At 44.2% G+C, this 21,000-nt stretch overlaps 2 protein-coding genes across 2 annotated transcripts in view; one reads left to right on the top strand and one right to left on the bottom strand.

The window, feature by feature from the left end:
• WDFY1 (WD repeat and FYVE domain containing 1) overlaps window positions 1–8,487 on the bottom strand; it is a 51,774-nt gene extending 43,287 nt beyond the window's left edge. Inside the window, exon 1 of the mRNA XM_043909873.1 lies at window positions 8,280–8,487. Coding sequence (XP_043765808.1) covers window positions 8,280–8,416 — 137 coding nt within the window. The 5' untranslated portion in view covers window positions 8,417–8,487. The remainder of the gene's footprint in view (window positions 1–8,279) is intronic.
• Window positions 8,488–12,410: 3,923 nt separating this feature from the next.
• Window positions 12,411–20,023, top strand: MRPL44 (mitochondrial ribosomal protein L44). The gene is made up of 4 exons (XM_043909874.1): window positions 12,411–12,625; window positions 14,180–14,648; window positions 18,165–18,343; window positions 19,170–20,023. Exons 1-4 carry the CDS (start codon window positions 12,447–12,449, stop codon window positions 19,339–19,341), a joined length of 999 nt encoding a protein of 332 aa, XP_043765809.1. The 5' UTR covers window positions 12,411–12,446; the 3' UTR covers window positions 19,342–20,023.
• The last annotated feature ends 977 nt before the right edge of the window (window positions 20,024–21,000 follow it).

The following is a 21,000-nucleotide window of genomic DNA, read 5'->3' as shown; positions in this document are numbered from 1 at the left end:
ACAAATTAAGCCCCAAGCCTGATTTCTTTTAAACTTGGGGAAAAAAGTAAGTTTGGGGAAACCTGATTTTCCAGTCGCTCTTAGGATTAATGATGTTATTTTATACCTTGGTAAATGACCAAACATTTGTGTTACCTACTACAAAGGATGTTTTTTCCTAGTCTGACAGTACCTCCAGGGTTACAGATAAAAATGCGCAATTCTGATAGCCCAAGTAATTTCTTCTGATATAACACTAAGATGTTAGCCTAAAAGGGAGAGGAGGAGAGGATGTGGTACAATCTTGTTTCAGTCGCTTCACTCGTACCCGACTCTTTTGTGACCCCATGGACTGTAGCCCACCAGGCTCCTCTGTCCACGGGATTTCCCAGGCAAGAATACTGGAGTGGGTTGCCAGTTCCTCCTCCAGGGGATCTTCCCTACCACGGCATCGAACCCACGTCTCCTATATTGTCAGCTGGGTTCCTTAACAATGAGCCACCAGAGAAGCCCTAATGGTTCTATCTGCTTTTATCAAATAAACAGCAGTTTCCTTCCAGCCACGTCTCTTGAACTTTGCCTTATTCATTACTAGGGCAGAAAGCAGCCTTCCTCTTTGAATAACAAAGGGGGAAAACACTAGATTTTTACTGAATTAACAACTGAAAGGCAGGGGAACTAGTCTTTTTTGTATAAAGGAAAATCAGATTAGCTTAGACAATTTAAATTTCCATCCCCTTCTACAATCTAGGGAAGGAATCCTGTCCACGACGACAGTGACCCTCAGACTGCTGATTCTGTCACCGGCAGACTTTTACCCAGGGGCAAAGGACACATGCACCTTTGCCAGCCCCTAAATTAGAATAATGGCTCCACAAGCCGGGTGGCTGGGTCTTCTACCTGAGAACATGTTTTCTTTCTGACTTAAGGAACCATTCCTGTTGCTATGTTTCCACTGTCAGCCTCAAAATTATCTTTTGTGACCTCTGTGCTACCCAGGAGGGTAAAACCTATTACAACCTCTGAGGAGCAGGAGGAGAGGATGGAGTCAGTCCACGTAGGGTCCATGCAACATTAACTTCCGAATTAAAAAAAAAAAAAAAAAAAAAAACGTTCCAAACTCTTCACACCCTTGAAACACAAGGGCAAACAAAAGAAAAACAGCTGGAGACAGTGAAGCTATTTCGCAATTCTGGTCCAAGCTTCTTCCAGATTTATTTATTGAGGATTTTCTCAAACTAACATTTGAGCGACTTCCCTGGGGGTCCAGGGATTAAGATTCTGAGCTCCCGATGCAGAGGGCCTGGGTTTGATCCCTGGTCAAGGAACTAAATGCCACAAGCCACAACCAAGAGTTTGCATGCCACAACTAAGACCTGGCATGGCCAAATAAATAAATATGGGAAAAAAAAATGAAACAAAAACCAAACTGCCATTTGAGAGACCAGTGACCTCCTGCTTTCCTTCTGGGAGTCTGGGATTTTGGCACGTGTGAGGCAGAGGCTGCCTTCAGGAACATCCCCCAGTGAGAGCCTGGGTAGCCTGAGCCTCTAACCAGCTTGCAGGTAGCCAGTGTGAGTATTTCACACGTGCAGGGATAACTCCTGGCTGGGGGAATGGAACATCTCCTGAGAGTCTCTACAGGGCCGGGACTCCTGGAAGCTCACGCCTGGTTTCCTCTGGACTTCACCCCATACCTTTCCCTTCATCGATTTTGTTTCCTGTCCTCCCACTGTAATACATCGCGGCCGGGAGGATGACCACACAATGGCAGTCCTCGTCCTGAATCCAGGAACCCGGCAGTGGTCTGGGGGTTCCCTAACACAGCGAGCAGGGCAAGGACTTTTATAAATAGAAACATGGGACTGACATGACTTGTAAGCGACCAAACGCGGAAATGCTGAAAAGGCATGACTCAAAGACAGTTATAAGATCTAAGGTCTGTAAGGGACCCCCGAAGTAGAAGCTCTCAGTTTATACACAAAACCAGAAAGTTAACTGCTATATTTTTGTTGTCTCGCAGTGCCTAAAAATAGACTCTTTCATTTGTGTTACAAAATAAAGTGAAGAAGTGAGAAGTCAGAAGCCTGGACAGGAAAGCATCTATTGCTCTGAAACTATTCTATTCAGGCAAGAGATTTTTCACTTTATTTGCACACACACATATATACCAGGGGCTTCCTCTGTGGCTCAGTGGTAAAGAACACACCTGCAATGCAGGAGACGCCAGAGATGCCAGAGTCAGACACAACTGAGCACGCACGCACGCACGCACGCACATGCATACTCAAAAGTCACAGTAAGCAAAGACATGTTTAGCTTCTGATGAGATTAAAGCAATTAAGTGCAAAATAAATGGGATGGAAAATAATAATAGCCAACACACATGAAGTGCCTTCTCTGTGCCAGGTACAGTTCAAAGTGCTTTACATGTGAATTCATCTAATTCCCACAATTAGGAGCCTGGAGCCTTATTTATCTCCATTTTACAGATGACAAAACTACAACACTGGGAGAAAAAAGTAACCTGCCCAAGGTCACATGGCTAGGATTCAAACTCAGGCATCCAAGATTCAGAATCTGTTCTAAACTATGCTATAAAAGAAAATGATCTTAATGAAAACCCACTCCTAACGACACAGCAACAGACGCTTTCCTGCCCAGGCTTCCAACATCTCACTTCTTCACTTCATTGTGTAACACAAATGAAAGTCTATTTTTAGGCACTGCAAGACAACAAAAATACAGCAGTTAACATTCTGGTTCTCTGTATAAACTGAAAACTTCCAGCGACACCAGGTTTCCTCCCAAGGATAACACTTAAAAATCAAGTTGCTTGTTTATTTAGCATTGTTTCTATGAGAACATCTACTAAATATACAGTTTTCCTTCAACCCATCTTAATATGCTTACAAATGTCTAAAAGGAAACAAACAAACAAACAAAAATAAACAGCTAATGTAATGGTGGGGGGGGGGGGGGGAGGAAGATGCTACCAAAAATATTTTAAAAGTTGGTCTTCTGTGATCTCTATTGCTTACCAGCCTAAGTGCAATATCCTAAAATATACGCAATCTCTCTTTGTTTGACTTAGGCCAAACAAAACAGTTTCTTGCAGAAATCAACCTTGACCTTTAGGCCCCTGAAACAGTAGTATCAGCAAGCAGCTCTCCAAACTCTATTTTTCAAAAATGAAGATAGCTAGCCCACAGCCTGAACTTACTGGTAAGACTTTTAGTAAGATTTTACCTTTAAAAAAATGCTATCTATCCTTTTCAACCAACTGTCTAAATTTTTGGTGCAACTCAAAGCAAAGAAGTTCAGAAAGCAAACGTGTCCGGGGAATCATTTCCTGTTGCCTCACATTTCAGTTCTGTCCTGAAAGTACAGTCTCACTTTGTTTCTCTGACCAGGAAAATGACTGCTGCAGCTAAATTCTGAAATGTAATACTGAGGTTATTACTTTTATTTTTACAGTTTCCTGACTAGAAAGACAGTCATACTCCACTGACTCCAGAATATCATTTTTTCACTTTACCAGTGCATCAATTTTCTACGCTGCCTGCTCAGATATTCTAATTCCAACGTGCAACTAACTGAAAACTAAAATTTAAAAATACTAAGGTTTCATGAAGAACGAAGCTTAAACAAAGGAATCTGTGTGTGTGTGCTTAGTCGTTCAGATGCGTCCAACTCTGAGACCCCATGGACTGTAGCTCGCCAAGCTCCTTTGTCCATGGGATTTCCCAGGCAATAAATACTAGAGTGGGTTGTGATTTCCTCCTCAAGGATCTTCCTGACGCAGGGATTGAACCCACATCTCCTGCACTGGCAGGCAGATTCTTTTATCACTGAGCCACCTGGGAAGCCTCAACAAAATACAAATGAATGCATGTGAAAGAGCAGCACCATTCTCTGTCAACCCTTCAGGGCACAGTAATCCCTGAAGGTTTCCGATTAGACCCCTAAACTTGCTGCCCAAACCATTAGCAGTGACTCCAGGTCCCATGGAATTAAGCTGAATCCTCCATATTAGTTTATTACTCCTTGGGGGAATTCTCTATTTAGCACTATCAGATGTAGTTTGGTTTTACTAGGAAATAGATGGGTATATGTAAATGGCTCCAGGCAAATACATCCCATAAACTGACCAAAAAAAAAAAAAAAAGAGGATAAGGTATAAACAATATTCTTTCCCGGTGCCTCTCCACAGACAAGCACGATGAATAATTCTCCTTTTGCATAAAGCAATGGACCTCCAAGTGTGACCAGCAGCATCAGCGTGGACATCACTGGGAACCTGACAGAAAGGGAAACTCTGGGGCCCAGCCCCAGACTTACTGAACCAGGATCTTTGTGCTTTAACAAGATCCCTCTCCAGGTGACACTGATGCACATGCAAGCTTTGAGAACCACTGTCTAGACAAATCAGACAAACAAGTGCATTAAGCCTAGACAAGGGTTTCTCCAACTCGGCATTAATGACACTTGGGGCTGGACAATCCTTTCCATGAGGGACTGTCCTGAGTGTTACAGGCTGTTCAACATCCTCTACCCACTAGATTCCAGAGTACCCTCCCCCAGTTATGACAACCAAAATATCTCCAGATATTGCCTAATGTTCCCCTCCCCCCAGAGGACAGCGGCGGGGGCAGGGGAGGGTGGGGGGAGGGCAAAAGGCAGAATCCTAGCATTTTACACTTGCTGCTGGTGTAGTCAACCACTGACACTGCCTTAACTCAGCGTCTCCAAACATGCAGGGCCAGGTACATGGCAGAAAGAACCAGGGCCTCAGAGTCAGACCTGGGTTCAAATCTCATTCCCGTCATTTACTGGCAATGTGACCTTGGGCATTAATAATTACTTCAGTGCCCCTTGCGCCCCAGTTTTCTAAATGGCCAAATGCCCATTACACCTACACTATGTTCCATAAAAGTCCCCGTGGGACCCGCAATAAAATGCATTGGTATCTCTGCAGTAAAACAAATGAATACTCATGCCACATGGAATAAATGAAGATTACAAATACTCTCAACTACGGAGATCAAGTTTTAGCACCAATGAGTTTTCAGGCCTAACTCACAAAAACAAACAAAAACACCTCTGACTTTTACAATACCTTCAATTTTGGAACTGTCGATAAGAGAAAGTGACTGAACCCACCTCACAGGCAGATGTGAGGACTGGTCCAATTCTGTACTGAAAGAGGGAGGGGACTTTTAAAAGGTTAACTTTGCTATTTTTAAAGCACAAATTCTGGAGGACTTCCCTGATGGTCCACAGTCCCAATACAGCGGTCCTGGGATGGATCCCCGGTCACGGAGTTAGATCCCACATGCCACAACTAAAAAGAACTCACAGGGGTCTTCCAGGTGGTGCAGTGGTAAAGAATCCGCCTGCCAATGCAGGAGAAGCAAGAGATGCAGGTTAGATCCCTAGGTCGCGAAGATTCCCTGGAGGAGGAAATGGCAACCCAGTCCAATATTCTTACCTGGACAATCCCAGGGACAAAGGGGCCAGGCGGGCTACAGCCCATGAGGTCACAAAGAGTCAGACATGACAGAGTGATCAAGCACACACATGATGCACCTAAGACCCCCTCGTGCCAAGTAAACGAATAAATATTTTGAAAAAAAGAAAGATTTCAAGTACACATTCTGATGGTGTCTTTGCTTGCTCTAAACTCTTTGATGGTCCCCCACTGCTCACAAACTGAAGTCCAAATCTTAACAGTGGCACACAAGGAAGATCCTTCTATAACAGGACACTGGGCCTTCCAGCTCTCAGTACACTTTCTGCTCTGGGCATCTAGAAATAACCATGGTCTGTACCGCCTGCGATTCCCTCCTGTCCTTTCCCTCTGCCTGGACCAGGGTCACAGAGACCCCACCTTTCATCAATGATATCTCCTCCAGGAGGCTTTTCTTGAAACCCAGCGCTCACCCAAGGACCCTCCTTCCCTTCTGTCTCCCCAGCACCCAGGGAGTGGAGAGCACAGGCCATCTCTTCACCACACCATCCAGCCCTTTGCGAACAGCAATTTCAGCGTCCGTGTTTTCTACCCACAGATCTAAGATGGGCCTGGCACACAGTAAGTGCCCAATAAATGCTTGTTTGATGATAAACGGTGGTCAGTGTTCTATTCCCTGGCTGGTTCTATCAGGTTGGAGGCCATAAAATAATGAATCAGAAGTTACATAAGGGCAAGTGCTATGACTTTTGCTCCTTGTTCTGTCTAGGGCCTGGCACTCAATAAGGAGATTGTTTCTGAATCTATAAATGAGTGAATAAACAAACGATTGAAGAATATGACACAGACTTATGACAATGTAAAAACAAACCACCACATCCAACAACAACAAAAACCTCATAGCCATGTGCTTTCATAAATCTCATAAAGTGTAGAACCTGCTACAAAGAGTGTCCTGCCTCCCAGGAAGTTCCATGGGCCTGAAACACAAATTAGAAACCCGAGGCCCCAACCCCCACCCGGTCCAGTCGTCTGCCAGGACCCTGCTGTGCCTCCATGAAAGTGTCTCCCGGAACACTTCAGTCCCAGAGCAGTTAAGTAATCACTTTCCATAAAACATTGATCAACACTGCTCCTGGCCAGTAATCACAAATACTCAGCAATTTACCCAACACACATGAGTCATTACTAAAATATTTTACTGAACAAAGACAGCTAACTTGTATAAAGTGATGTCTCCATCTATGTTCATATCATGCAAATATCATTATTCTGTCCTTTGTCTTTTTTTTTAAACAGTCCCCTCTTCTCCCTGAGAGGACAGGAGACTTAGCAACTGAACAAGAACAATTTCTGCCTGTGGCTCAGGTACCCCAGTTTCCTACTCCTTCCCAGTGACACACCCACATCCAGGTTTAACCAATCACTCTCCACCTCGTTTGCGGTTAGTTACTCCTAAATTGCCTGCTCACAACAAACTCAACTCAAAAGCAAAATACAAAGGTCAAATAGGCGCCGGGGGTTTCAGGTTTCCTCTTCTCAGTGGGAGCAGGCCCTCAAAACTACCGACTACAAAAACTAGATGAGGAAAGGCTGTACCTTGCCTCCCACTTTAACAAAACAGCAGAACCCTCCTTCTTCCAGAAAGACTTTCCACTTTTGCAGTATCACCGTTTAAGAACACTCACTGCAGCAAGCAAACAGTTTCCTCTCAAAAACATCAGTCATTTCCTCCAAATTCCCACAGTAAAGCCACTAACCTTTGAAACTTTCAAGGGTTTACAAAACCCTAAAGTTACAACACAAACAATCTCTCTCCCATCCAATCACAAAACCCTGGAAAGACCAGAGAGCTGGACTGGGGAATCTTGGGGTGCATTTCTGTGCCTCTCCACGAACCTCAGTTGCCTCTTGGGGAGAATGAGAAAATCGCATCGGATCAGTGTTTCCCAAAGTATGATGAGCAAGACGCCCCGTTAACAAGACAGAGCTGACTTTAGGTGCACATAGATGAACGTTTTAGCCATCAATTTTTTATGGCAAGGGATAACTGGTTTTCCATTAACAGTGGAAATATCAAATTTCTTTAAAAATAACAGCATTTTTATTATTCTTAGAGTCTTTTTTTAAGTGAGTCACTTTTGGGGGGGGGGGGGGGGACACACATTGTTTTGTAAATAACAATTCAGGTGGTTCTAACAGCTGTGGAAAAGTAACTGATCTAGAGACCTGGTGAGCGCCCAAAGAGAGGTGTAAACCCCAGCATAGGGCAGAAGTGTGCTGAAGCCCCGGGAGATTTGTTGCAAGAAGGGGATCCTTGGCACCCGGTCCCGCGGGAACCGGAGGCCAGTCCTGGCTCCCAGAGAAGGCGGCCTGGAACGGACAGCGGAGGGGACGCTTCCAGCTCTGGGCAAAGGAGAGTTGGGGTAAGCGGGGATCCCGGGCTCGAAGGGCATACCATGGGGGGTCTCGGACCAGAGGGGCGCGGCGGGGATGAGGGTCTCGGGCTGGGGGAGTGCAGTGGCCGGGGGTTGGGACAGGTGTCCCGGACCGGGAAGTGCGAAGCACGGACCGGGGTCGGGGACCAGAGAAGCGCGGCGGCGGGACAAGACTAGAGGAACCCCACGGGCGGGAACTCGAGGGAGGGGGTCCCGGCGACCCAGACGGGCTGGCGGGGGCCGACGGGCCGCGGGACCCGGGGGCCGTAGACGCCCCCACGCGGAGAGGGCCGCGGCCGGCGACCCCCACGGCCCCCACACCCGGGCGCCGGTGAAATCCGGGCAGCCCTCGTCGCGCCTCGGCCCCGCCGCGCACCAGCCGCCGGCCCTACCTGTCTTCGCTGGCCGTGATCACTCCGTCCTCCTTGGGGATGAGCAGCGCGGCCGTGACGGTGTCCTGGTGCCCCTCGATCTTGCTCAGCAGCACCGGGCGGCTGCTCTGCGGCCTGGAGTGGATCTCGGCCGCCATGTTCGAGCGGCGGCGGCGGTCTCCGCGACGGGCGGCCCATCAGCTGACTGCGGGCGGGCGGGGACCAGTTGGGTTTCGCTTCGGCTCCCTCGGCCGCGTGGGTGCCGCGCCGCCGTAAGCTCCCGAGTGCTTCCGCCGTCTACCGTATTGGCTGAGGAAGCCGCGCAGCTAAAAATTACGTGGCCAGGAGAGAGGCCTGTAAAGGGGCTCGCCTGAGAAGTGGGGGAGGTTACAAAGTTCGAAAAGGAAACTCATGGGTCCAGGAATGGATTGAGCAGTTGGCGGTGAAAAGAAATTGTCCCTTAAACTAGAACCTATCGAAAATAACAATACTATACTGTATCCATTCTAAGAAGCCTTTGTTTGGACCACACTTCCATTCCAGACATGTTAAAGTGCGAAAAATAAGAATGCAATTTAGAATCTTGGAAAGGCACTCACAGAGTGGTGACTGTATACCAAGCACGATCCTAAAATCTTTATTGAGTTCAGTCAGTTCAGTCACTCAGTCGTGTACGGCTCTTTGCGACCCCCATTGACTGCAGCACACCAGCCTTCCCTGTCCATCACCAACTCCCGGAGATTGCTCAAACTCATGTCCATTGAGTCGGTGATGCCATCCAACCATCTCATCTTCTGTCGTCCCCTTCTCCTCTTGCCTTCAATCTTTCCCAACATCAGGGTCTTTTCCAACGAGGCAGCTCTTCGCATCAGGTGGCCAAAGTATTGGAGCTTCAACTTCAGCATCAGTCTTTCCAATGAATAGTCAGGACTGATTTTGTTTAGGATTGACTGGTTTGATCTTCAGTTCAAGGGACTCTCAAGAGTCTCCTCCAATACCACAGTTTAAAAGCATTAATTCTTTGGCCTCAGCTTTCTTTATAGTCCAACTCTCATATCCATACATGACTACTGGAAAACCATAACTTTTTGACATGGGTTATTTTCATCCAGATAACAATTTAAGAGGTGAAGAGGTGAGTGCGCTCGCAGTCTCACTTTGGAAATGAGAAAACTGAACGATGGAGAAGTCGAATCACTTGTTTAAGGTCATAAAGCTATGAGAAAGAGAAAAGCAGCCCTTGACTTCTAGGAGTTGGCCTGGTACTGTCAGCCAGACTTGGGTGTTCCTGGGAGCTGGCTGGATGCTCACAGCTAGTATCTGTGGAGCATAAATGTGCGCATAAATGTTGCTGAACTGAATTTGGATCTGTTAGCCCAAAGCACAGCAAAGCTACTGACACCACACTGTAGTGAAGGAAAGTCAGTATTTATTTGCAGGGTGGCTTCCCTGATGGCTCAAACAGAAAAGAATCTCCCTGCAACACAGGAGACCCAGGTTTGATCTCTGGGTAGAGAAGATTCCCCTCAAAAAGGGAATGGCTACCCACTCCAGTATTCTTGCCTGGAGAATTCCATGGACAGAGGAGCCTGGTGGGCTACAGTATGTGGGGTCGTAAAAGAAAGAAAAAAAAAAAAATGACCAAGCAACTGAGTAAGAGAAGGAGAACAGGCAGCTCACGCTCAAAAGAGCCAACTCCCAGAATGGCTTTCAGGGAAGGTTTTAAAGGCAACATTTGGGTAAGGGTTGCAACTCATGACTTTCTTCTGGTTGCTTGGTGGTGATGCGTTATGTTTAGAAATCTTAATCGTCAGCCTTCTGGTTCTGACTGGTCTAGGGTACACGTGCTTTTGGTCAGCGTATAGTCACCATTCTCCACCTGGGTGGAGGGGGGGTCTTAGTTTCTGCAAAACAACTCAAAGATATGTATCAGATTGCTAGACTCTCCCTTGAGGAGGAGCGAGGACTGTTATTGCTGAACTATTGTTTAAGCTATTATTACTTTTCTTGCTGGCTGCTTTTCCTTTGTTTCTGTGTTCCCTCAGTCCCCTAATTAGTAACTACTCTTTGGAACTCAGGAAAGGTCAGTGACTAGAGCATTTTTCTATAAGCAAAAAACTGTGGCCCCCCATTTTCTTTAATACTCCTCTTTCCAACTATATTAGTAGATCATTTATTAGAGTATTTCTCTCAGTTAATGAAATACAAAAATAACAGTTCCTTGTGCTTTCTTAAATTTATGTGAATGACATTCCATGAATTTTCAGTATTTCACATGCAGTGTAACACAAAGCCCAATCACAATCCCCTCTCACCTCTTCTGCGAGAACTTGCTTCACCCAGAAATACATCAGCTTGTTTTGCCATGTGTGTCAAATCCCTCTTTTCTTCTCTCCCTGCCCATGGGGAACCCTTTTACAAACGGGAATGAACCATTCAGATTCTTCCTCTTGATTGGTTAAGCTAAGAGATCTGAACTGAGTTGTATGACCTATCAAAGAAAAATGAAAGCTGGACAGGTTAATAACATTCTATTTAGGAACTTTTTAGGAACTATTCCCCTAAAAACAGGGGAAAAGAGACCCCAGCAGAGAACTGGGCTCAGTTTCCAACACAACATGGACAAGTGGTGATTTTTGAACTGTAGTATTGGAGAAGACTCTTGAAAGTCCCTTGGACTGCAAGGAGATCCAACCAGTCCATCCTAAAGGAAATCAGTCCTGAATACATACTGCAAGGACTGATGCTGAAGCTCAAACTCCAGTACTTTGGCCACCTGATGCGAAGAAATGACTCATTGGAAAAGACCCTGATGCTGAGAAAGATTGAAGGCGGGAGGAGAAGGGGACAACAGAGGATGAGATGGCTGGATGGCATCACCGACTGGATGGACATGACTTTGAGCAATCTCCAGGAGTTGGTGATGGACGGGGAAACCTGGTGTGCTGCAGTCCAAGGGGTCGCAAAGAGCTGGATACAACTGAGAGGCTAAACTGAACTGAAGTGGGGATTTAAAGCCAAGGAGTAGCGTAGAGGTTAGTGGCTGGAAACGTACTAGGAGGAAACATCAGGCGTACTAAGGGATTCTGCCTCAACTAAGTTGACAGAATTCGTACAAAAGGCAGGCCAAGGGTGATCAGACATAACTGGAGGATAGTAAGGTTTATGAATTTGATAAGATATCAAGGATTGTCAGACATCGGGTGAGGGGAGCCTCTCTAAACTGACTTAACTTTCTTGTTGAAACTGTGATGCAGGCCTGTCAAGGGGACAGACTAGAGCCTGAGGTGGAAGCCTTGTTGAGAAGAGGGCTTAGAGAAGCCAGACTGAAGTTTGGTCAAGGAGAATCTTTGCCAGATCCTAACACTGAAGATTCTTGAGCTAAGTCGTAGCATGCTTTGGGATGGTTTTGGTCACCACCCCCTGTATGTTGTTATGAACCAGTTTTCAGGGAGGTGAATGTGAGTGAGATGTGTCCAGGAAGAAAGGAAGGAAGAAGATTGATTACAGTGGAGGCTGACTACAATAACCTAGGAGAGGAGTAGGCTAGCCATCAGATAGCTCCTGTGGAAATAAACTGAAAGAAGACTTGCCACCTGGACAAAAGAGGGTATTTGTGGAAATAGGAACAACTGAAGACATAGGAGTCCAACTTGGGTGACTATGGGGGATGCCATTAACAAGTAGAGAGATCACAGCAAGAGGTGCTCTTTCAACATCTACATGTTTTGTGGGCAGTTCAAAATTTGAGGATTCAGGCAATCTTTTTTGGTGACTTAATATTAAGTTTAAAAAATAAATTAATAGTTTGGTAAGAAAGCAATATTCATTGGAAGGACTGATGCTGAAACTGAAGCTTCAATACTTTGGCCACCTTATGTGAAGAACCGACTCATTGGAAAAGATCGAAGGCAGGAGAAGGGGACGACAGAGGATGAGATGGTGGGACGGCAAAGAGCCAGATACGACTGAGCCACTGGACTGAACTGAGGGGAAAAAATAAAAAAACTAAACAAAACAAAACCCAACGTTTGCGCATGCCCGCTAAAACACCCCCACTGGCCTCCACCCACCGGGCGCCGGCTCAGCCCCCGCCTCTCCCGCGTCTCCCCGTTTCCGGGGGAACTGTGTTACCGCGACACTGCTCCGGCTTTCCTCCTTCCGCCCTTCATTGCTTTCTCCGGTGCAATGGCATCCGGCCTGACGAGGTTGCTGCTGCGAGGTCCCCGTTGCCTTTTGGCAACGGCCGGCCCCACTCTCGCCCCGCCGGTTCGGGGAGTGAAGAAGGGAATTCGCGCCGCTTTGCGGTTTCAGAAGGAGTTAGAGCGGTGGCGCCTGCTCCGGTGCCCGCCGCCGCCGGTGCGCCGGTAGGAGTCAACCGGGGAAGAGGTTAGGGGTGGCGGTCGTGGAGCCGGGGCGCGCTCCCCCACGGATTCGACCGGGTGGCGGGTAGGGCTGCTCATCGCTCGTTTGCTCCTGGCTTGACCCTAGTTGTGCGATAAAGACACCCGCGGGTCGTGGACGCGTGGCGGAGGCCAAGGGAATGCATTTCTGCCGAGGAGTTGGGCGCGTGGCTGCCCCCGACGCTCTTGGAACTCCCATTTGGAGTCCTGTAGACTGAGACTTGTGAGAAATAAGGCCGGCTGGAGGGTAACCTTTACCCGGGCTTGTGTATCTTAGCCCCTGCGTTGTATTGCGGCCTCAGAATTCCTTGGGTCCGGACAAGAGGGAGGAAAGCACACAACAGTATTGCGCTATAGGGCAAGTAAGAAAGAGAAAAAAAAGTACACAATCACAAGTCCGCTGTCCAGAGGAAAGCAAACAGTTTGGCTTTAGGTTTTTGCCATAATTAATCTTGTTCTGCTAATGGAAAGTCTGGTAGGAAGACCCTCAGATCTTTCTATAGCTCCAGAAAAGATCCCCCTATACATGAGGTTTTGCATCTTTTTAATAATGTTTCTTTGACGTATAGTCGTGGCCGTACAAATAAATGCACCTCACTCTTTGATGGCTCCGTTTGGTGCGTGTTTGAGTTACTGTTGCTATTACAACCGAGTAACACCGAATAGCTTTGAAGTTATTGCTCCTTTGGAAATTTAGTATGAAAATTGATAGCTACTTCAATATTGCCCTCCCCGCCAAAAAAGCCGATCTAGTTTATACACGTGGTAGGAATATATATGTTCCTAGTCCTATATTTTTTCAACACAGAATATTAAGTTTTTTCCTAAAAATAATAAAATAGTGTTCCTTCTTGATCTACATTTGGTTATAGTGAAGTTAGTCGTTTTAGGCTTTTATAGTTGTTAAAACTTTATATATTATATAGATTATATATATTTTAATGACTTACAACCCAGATCTTTATGTGTTGCAACCCTTTTTTACTTGAGAATTTTATTTTTGGTTTATTGTCTTTAGTTTTAAAAAGACCTTTTAGTCGTTCTTGAGAATGATTGTGAAGTTTTAACCTACTTAAAATATTGATGCTAGATTTTATTGCTAATTTTCAATGAATGCTTTCAAATCTTAAAATACAAGATAAATATAATGTACTTAGTGTTTATGACTTGAACATATGAAATTATAATTTGTATTTCATGTGTAAGTATAAAGCATAGTTCTGTGGTTATAACAGTAGAACCTAAAAGTGAGGATAAGGTTTTAGTCTCTGTTGATGAACTGCTTTGATGTGGCAATTGACTCAGAGGGACAATTGATCCAGCAAAGGACCACAAGTAATCATCTGACATAAGATTCAATTTTTAGAAAATCAGATTCTGGAATTAAAATGAAGCTCAATCTTTTAAAATTTTCTTTATATGATTAAAGAAAATTGCATCACAATGAGAAATGTTTGCATCACTGCAACATCTTGTTCTCTTTACTGTGTCTTACTGTCTTCTATTTTACATTTTCAGTTCAGAGAAACCCAACTGGGATTACCATGCTGAAATACAAGCATTTGGCCCTCGGTTACAGGAAACTTTTTCGTTAGATCTTCTCAAAACTGCGTTTGTTAATAGCTGCTATATCAAAAGCGAGGAGGCCAAACGCCAAAAACTCGGAATAGAGAAGGAAGCTGTTCTTCTGAACCTCAAAGATAATCAAGAACTCTCTGAACAAGGGACATCTTTTTCACAGACATGCCTGATGCAGTTTTTTGAGGATGCGTTCCCAGACTTGCCCATGGAAGGCACTAAAAGTCTGGTTGACTATCTCACCAGTGAGGACGTGGTGTGTCATGTGGCCAGAAACTTAGCGGTGGAGCAACTGACGCTGAGCGCCGAATTCCCTGTCCCCCCAGCTGTGTTACGGCAGACTTTCTTTGCCGTAATTGGAGCCTTGCTACAGAGCAGTGGACCCGAGAGGACTGCACTCTTCATCAGGGTAGGTGATTGTTAGTTGCACATGCTAGAACATGCTTGAGGTAGAAAGAAAAATTTTTTGTACTTTACTTCTTTGTGCTATGACCTTGGCAGGTTATATGTGAATTTTTCTCCTGATCTAAACTGAGAAAGACCTAAAGCTTTTTATCAGTTCACTTCAGTCACTCAGTCATGTCCGACTCTTTGCGAGTCCATGGACTGCAGCATGCCAGGCCTCCCTGTCCATGATCAACTCCCAGAGTTTACTCAAACTTGTGTCCATTGAGTTGGTGATGCTATCCAGCCATCTCATCCTCTGTCGTCCCCTTCTCCTCCTGCCTTCAATCTTTCCCATCATCAGAGTCTTTTCCAAGGAGTCAGTTCTTTGCATCAGGTGGCCAAAGTATTGGAGTTTCAGCTTCAGCATTCAGTCCTTCTAATGAACAACCAGGACTGGACTCCTTTAGGATGGACTGGTTGGATCTCCTTGCAATCCAAGGGACCCTCAAGAGTCTTCTCCAACACCACAGTTCAAAAACATCAATTCTTTGGCGCTCAGCTTTCTTTATAATCCAACTCTCACATCCAGACATTACTATTGGAAAAACCATAGCCTTGACTAGACGAACCTTTGTTGGCAAAGTCATGTCTCTGCTTTTTAACATGCTGTCTAGGTTGGTCGTAACTTTTCTTCCGAGGAGCAAGCATCTTTTAATTTCATGGCTGCAGTCACCATCTGCAGTGGTTTTGGAGCCCAAAAAAATTGTCACTGTTTCCACCATCTCCCCATCTATTTGCCATGAAGTGATGGGACCAGATGCCATGATCCTAGTTTCTGAATGTTGAGCCTCAGGCCAGCTTTTTCACATTCCTTTTCATCAAGAGGCTTTTTAGTTCCTCTTCGCTTTCTGGCATTAGAGTGGTGTCATCGGCATATCTGAGGTTATTGATATTTCTCCCTGCAGTCTTGATTCTAGCTTGTAGTTCATCCGGCCCAGGATTTCACATGATGTCCTCTGCATATAAATTAAATAAGCAGGGTGACGATATACAGCCTTGATGTACTCCTTTTCCTATTTGGAATCAGTTTCTTGTTCCATGTCCAGTTCTAACTGTTGCTCCCTGACCTCCATACAGATTTCTCAAGAGGCAGGTCAGGTGGTCTGGTATTCCCGTCTCTAAGAATTTTTGAGTTTGTTGTGATCTGCCCAGTCAAAGGCTTTTGCATAGTCAACAGAAGGAGATGTTTTTCTGGAACCCTCTTGCTTTTTCAATGATACAACAGATGTTGGCAGTGTGATCTCTGGTTCCTCTGCCTTTTCTAAAAAAAGCTTTTTATGATAGTATCATTATTATTCCAGTTGTCTCTTATTATTGAGGACAACATCAGAGGTGAATTAAATATTAAATTTAATGTTCACCTCATGGCAGGACTGCAAGCCATGTTTTTAGCTTTACATCCTAAGGGACAAGGGTAATGCCTGCACAATAGACGCTCAGGTGTTTAGTGAGTTAAAGAGTCCAAAGGACATGGCCGGAAGGTGTAGTGTGACTTGAGAGCTCCTTGCTTAAGTACCAGCTGTTGTTCTGCTCTTCTGAGTGATACAGTCTTGGATTTCTGAGTCCCTATTCTGGGCTTTGCTGGTGGCTCAGATGGTAAGGAATCCCCCTGCAACTCAGGAGACCCAGGTTTGATCCCGGGATCAGCATGGCTACCCACTCCAGTATTCTGGACTGGAAAATCCCATGGATAGAGGAGCCTGGCGGGATACAGTCCGTGGGGCTGCAGAGTCAGACACAAGTGAGCGAGTAAGACTTGGATTATGTACGCCTGCTTCCTTGTTAGCCCATAGCTTGTTTAATTAAAACACTTAATTGGTGTGATTTAACTCCACTGTCCTTTTAGAAGTTGTCAATTAAGAGAAGTTTTATTCTTTGCTTTTGGATGAAAGGTCTTTTCTTACATAATGGATAGTCCAGGCAATCACGTTAAGTCACAAAAAGAGTCTTGATTCAGGCCTTTGAAATCAGGTGTTTTAAACCAGTATCCCTTACTGTTGGAATCTATGTATTTAGTTTTGACACTAAGTTGATCTGATCATTTTGATCAAGAAGGACACTCGCATTAACCAGCACTCAGACTTCATTCATAGGTAAGGTCTCCCTTCCAACTTCCCAGCCAGGACTTATCTGTCTGTCTGTCTGATGGAAGCAGGTATGTTAACTGACACCTCTGGAGATGGAGCTGAGGGAAATGGAAAGGAAAGCAGAAGGTGTTGACTTGACTTGATGGCTAAAAGCTGGTTTAATGCTTCCTGAGTCTGCTCACTGTTTAAAACAGACACTAGTGAGCGTTTTGTTCCCAGCTGGAACCTTACAGCCATGTACCTTCATGTGCTTGTCAGCTTCCAGTTTTCTGGAAAGGGTTCCTTTCAAAATGACATCCCTGCTGTGAATTCCACTTCAGGTCTTAAGGATTTTTATACCCCTGACATCAGGTGCGGACTTCGGCCCCATTACTGCAGGTAACTAGACTGTTGCTTTAAACAGGAGTATGTGTTGACTGCCAGTTGACTGAATGCCCATTGCCTCATATTCAGAGGCCAGGGACCCTTTGAAGCCCTCTAGGCTTGAGGTGAAAAGGAAAGCCTCACCTGCCCCCTCTTTCCCCTGCAATTGAATATTTTTTTCTAAAGAAACTGTAACAAAATCCTCCCTTGACCTCCATTCTCTCTCAATCACTATAGCTTATGTAGAGTCTTAGAACTGTCTTAAACAATTTTGGTCACCATTTTGAAATTTTCACAGGGTAGTCATGAGGCCATTTTGGAAATACTTGTTTACCATATTTGAGTGTCTTTGTTGACAATTCCAATTATAGATCCTCATAAAGATAGATAATTCAAATATCTTATTTCTCAGTCAAGAGCTGTGACATCTCCCATAGTAGAACTAACTGTGTTGGTGGTATAGTGGTGAGCACAGCCAGTCTCCATAGTAGAACTGACTGGTTTGAATGGTCTTACTTCATTCATTTGTCACCTAATAGTTATTGTTTCCTGTGTGCAGGCACTGTGCCAGGCACTGGAACTGGAGTTTAATAGGCTTCGATCTTTGCTCACAGCTCATAGGCAGAGAGAGTGGAATGTGGACAGTGCCCCCAGGTACTGTAAGGCATAGAGGGAGCTCAGAGGAGGCGACTGCCAATTCCAGCAGGGTTAGGGAAGTTTTACAGAAGTGACATTTGCCCCAAGAAGGTCATTCCAGGAAGAAACCTTGAGGAGCATGTTCCCTTTGCTGTACAACATACCCTTATACTTTCCTTATTTTATGTTGAGTTGCCCAAAAAGTTTCTTTAGGTTATTCTGTCACATCTTATGGAAAACCCAAAGGGACTTTTTTGGTCAATGCAGTACATAGTAGCTCATACCTCTTAATCGTGTTGAATTTTAAAATTTCTGTTAAAAGTGAACTTTGAATTATGGTCCTTATTTTCCTTATACTAATTTAAATGTATAAATTATGTTTTTACATGCAGGACTTCTTAATTACTCAAATGACGGGAAAAGAACTCTTTGAGATTTGGAAGATAATAAATCCCATGGGGCTACTGGTACAAGAACTGAAGAAAAGGAATATTTCACTTCCTGAATCTAGACTCACTAGGCAGTCTGGAAGCACCACAGCTTTGCCTCTGTATTTTGTTGGCTTATACTGGTTAGTAAAATTTTAATTTTCATAATATTGATCAGAAGTTTTAAAAACTGACTTTTCACAATTCAATAAACCTCGAATTGCATTAAAAGATTTTTTGAAAACCTCATTCCTTTGGTGATCTAGTCACTACTTCCTTTCCTGCTGGTCATCCTTAGGGGAAGGTAGATAATCTGTGGTTTGCTAATAGTAGCTTTTGTTAACCAACCATTCACGATAGAAATCTCATGGAGTATCCTGCTAATCTAAATATTTCTTTAGAAAAAATTTGACTTGTAATAGAGATTTAACCCCAGTCCACACTTGTAACCCTTCAACTGAGCCTAGAACTGAAAAAGAAACTGAATGTTGTCCATCAAAATAAGTTAGCCTATGCTGAGAACTTTTAGGTTTCTTAGTAACAGTTGACCTGCCTCAGGTTGATTTCAGGTGGATAGAAGTGTTAAGTGTAAAGTGTGAATATTTATAATGACTTTTAAAATTTAGGTAAATATTTTTCTGATTTTATGTGACGTAGGACTTTGTAGGTATAAAAGCAGTTGAAGACATTGCAAAGGAGAAAATTGATGGTGTTATAAGATGTTTCATCTTTAGTTTTAATTGAAGTGCAAAGCAAAATGAGATGCTCTTGCTTATCAGATTGGCAAACCTTAAACGCATCCTTCATCAGGAGTTCATACACTGCTGATAGAAAGAAAAGAAAAGGCACAATATTTCTGATAGCTTTGGTGAATATTGCTGCCAAAATTAGACCAGGGAAAACTGATGTGTGTGCTTTGTTTTATGATGCACCATGTAATTTCAGGCTATTGTTGCATTTTTTTCCTAGTGATAAAAAGCTGATTGCAGAAGGCCCTGGGGAGACAGTACTGGTTGCAGAAGAAGAAGCTGCTCGAGTGGCACTTAGGAAACTTTACGGGTTCACTGAGAATCGCCGGCCCTGGGACTACTGTAGGCCCAAAGAGCCCGTGAGAGCAGGAAAGACCATCGCTGCCAGCTAGGCAGCCGGAGACGCGCAGCCTGAAACTTGTGAGCAAAAGAGCGAGACGAACAAGCGTCAAAAGATGATCCAAGCTGGACATTTTTTAAATTGTAAAGAAATGTGTCTTATTCTTCATACTGAGTTCCTAAAATTGAACAAGTATTTATCAGGTCACTTCTTTTATTTTCTTTTTAGTCATTTTTGTTCTGTCAAAAATCTTTTGATCTTTTGGTATTTTCCTGATAAATTTTAACTCAAATTCTTGATCTTATTATTGTATTTAACTTGTACAGTTAGGTATATTTTATTCCCTTCTGACTTTGACATATCATAATTTGAATGTATGTTTTACATGAAGTTTGCTGGAATGCCAGTTAAAAAAGTTATTCTTCTTGTATTTCATTGTAGCTTAATTTGATATACCCAGATTAGTGAACTCTGCCTCTCTAGTACAGTTTTAGCTAAAATAGTTATAACTTTTAACCTTTAGAAATGTCAGGTGCTGATTATAACAATTAGGCATTTACGATAACTTAGGTGGTGACTACCGAGCCTGTGTTCCTAGAGCCTGTGGTCCATGATAAGAGAAGCCTAGGTTTAAAATTCTGTATGCAAGTTAATTTCATAGCTATTTAATTTCCATAAAATGAATGGCGGGGATGTACATTTTATGCTTTTAAAATAAAACATGAAAATCAAAAGCAGATTAAAACATTGAAGCTAATGGAAGAATAAAGTATGTATTTATCAATTTAGTATTCTATGGGAGAAGGCAATGGCAACCCACTCCAGTACTCTTGCCTGGAAAAGCCCATGGACGAGGAGCCTGGTAGGCTGCAGTCCATGGGGTCACTAAGAGTTGGACACGACTGAGTGACTTCACTTTCACTTTTCACTTTCATGCATTGCAGAAGGAAATGGCAAGCCACTCCAGTGTTCTTGCTTGGAGAATCCCAGAGACGGGGGAGCCTGGTGGGCTGCCGTCTATGGGGTCACACAGAGTCGGACATGACTGAAGCGACTTAGCAGCAGCAGCAGTATTCCATAATCACAGCGACCATGTCCCAAGCATGGCTGTTAAATATCTTATTGTAACACATTTAATTCAGTAGAAGACACATCTTAAGAGTGTGTCTTTCTGATTCTTTAATCCTTTGTGTTCAATTCAGTAATCCTCCTACTGCAAACTCCCTTTATTTCTTTTCAACTTTTTGGCAACAGTAATAATTTTCAGTTTCAGTCTGCCAGCAGTCACTCCCCAGAAGTTAACAAGAAAAGTGGGAGTTAAGAATAGAAAAGAGGTAAAATGTTTAAACTGGTAACACTTTCTGCCATGAGATCTTTTTGTAAAGGAAGAGGAAGAGTCTTTGAAACTCCTAACCAGTCTCAGGCAGCAGTTTCAAAGTGGACTTAATATCATCTAGGAGGACTTACTGGAGAAGGAAACAGAACCCACTCCAGTATTCTTGCCTGGGAAATCCCATGGATGGAGGAGTCCAGTGGACTTGAGCCGTCACAAAGGGTTGGATACGACTTGGCAACTAAACAAGGTGAAAAAAGAAGACTTACAGCTATGACAGCTAACACAGAGACTGCTTTTGAAGGGGAGTTTGAGAATTACCTAGTTGGCTGGATTAGTTAGGTTAAGGGTAAACTTCTTCACCTTTCTTTTGAGAGT

This window comes from Cervus elaphus, chromosome 8 (genome assembly GCF_910594005.1).
Source record: "Cervus elaphus chromosome 8, mCerEla1.1, whole genome shotgun sequence".
Taxonomy (NCBI): domain Eukaryota; kingdom Metazoa; phylum Chordata; class Mammalia; order Artiodactyla; family Cervidae; genus Cervus; species Cervus elaphus.
This window is presented reverse-complemented; position numbering and strand designations above follow the sequence as displayed.

Coding starts and splice junctions, on each gene's coding strand:
- MRPL44 (XM_043909874.1), top strand. CDS start 12,447: ATGGCATCCGGCCTGACGAGGTTGCTGCTGCGAGGTCCCCGTTGCCTT. Junction 12,626..14,179: donor CCGCCGCCGCCGGTGCGCCG/GTAGGAGTCAAC, acceptor TTACATTTTCAG/TTCAGAGAAACCCAACTGGG. Junction 18,344..19,169: donor TATTTTGTTGGCTTATACTG/GTTAGTAAAATT, acceptor TTTTTTTCCTAG/TGATAAAAAGCTGATTGCAG.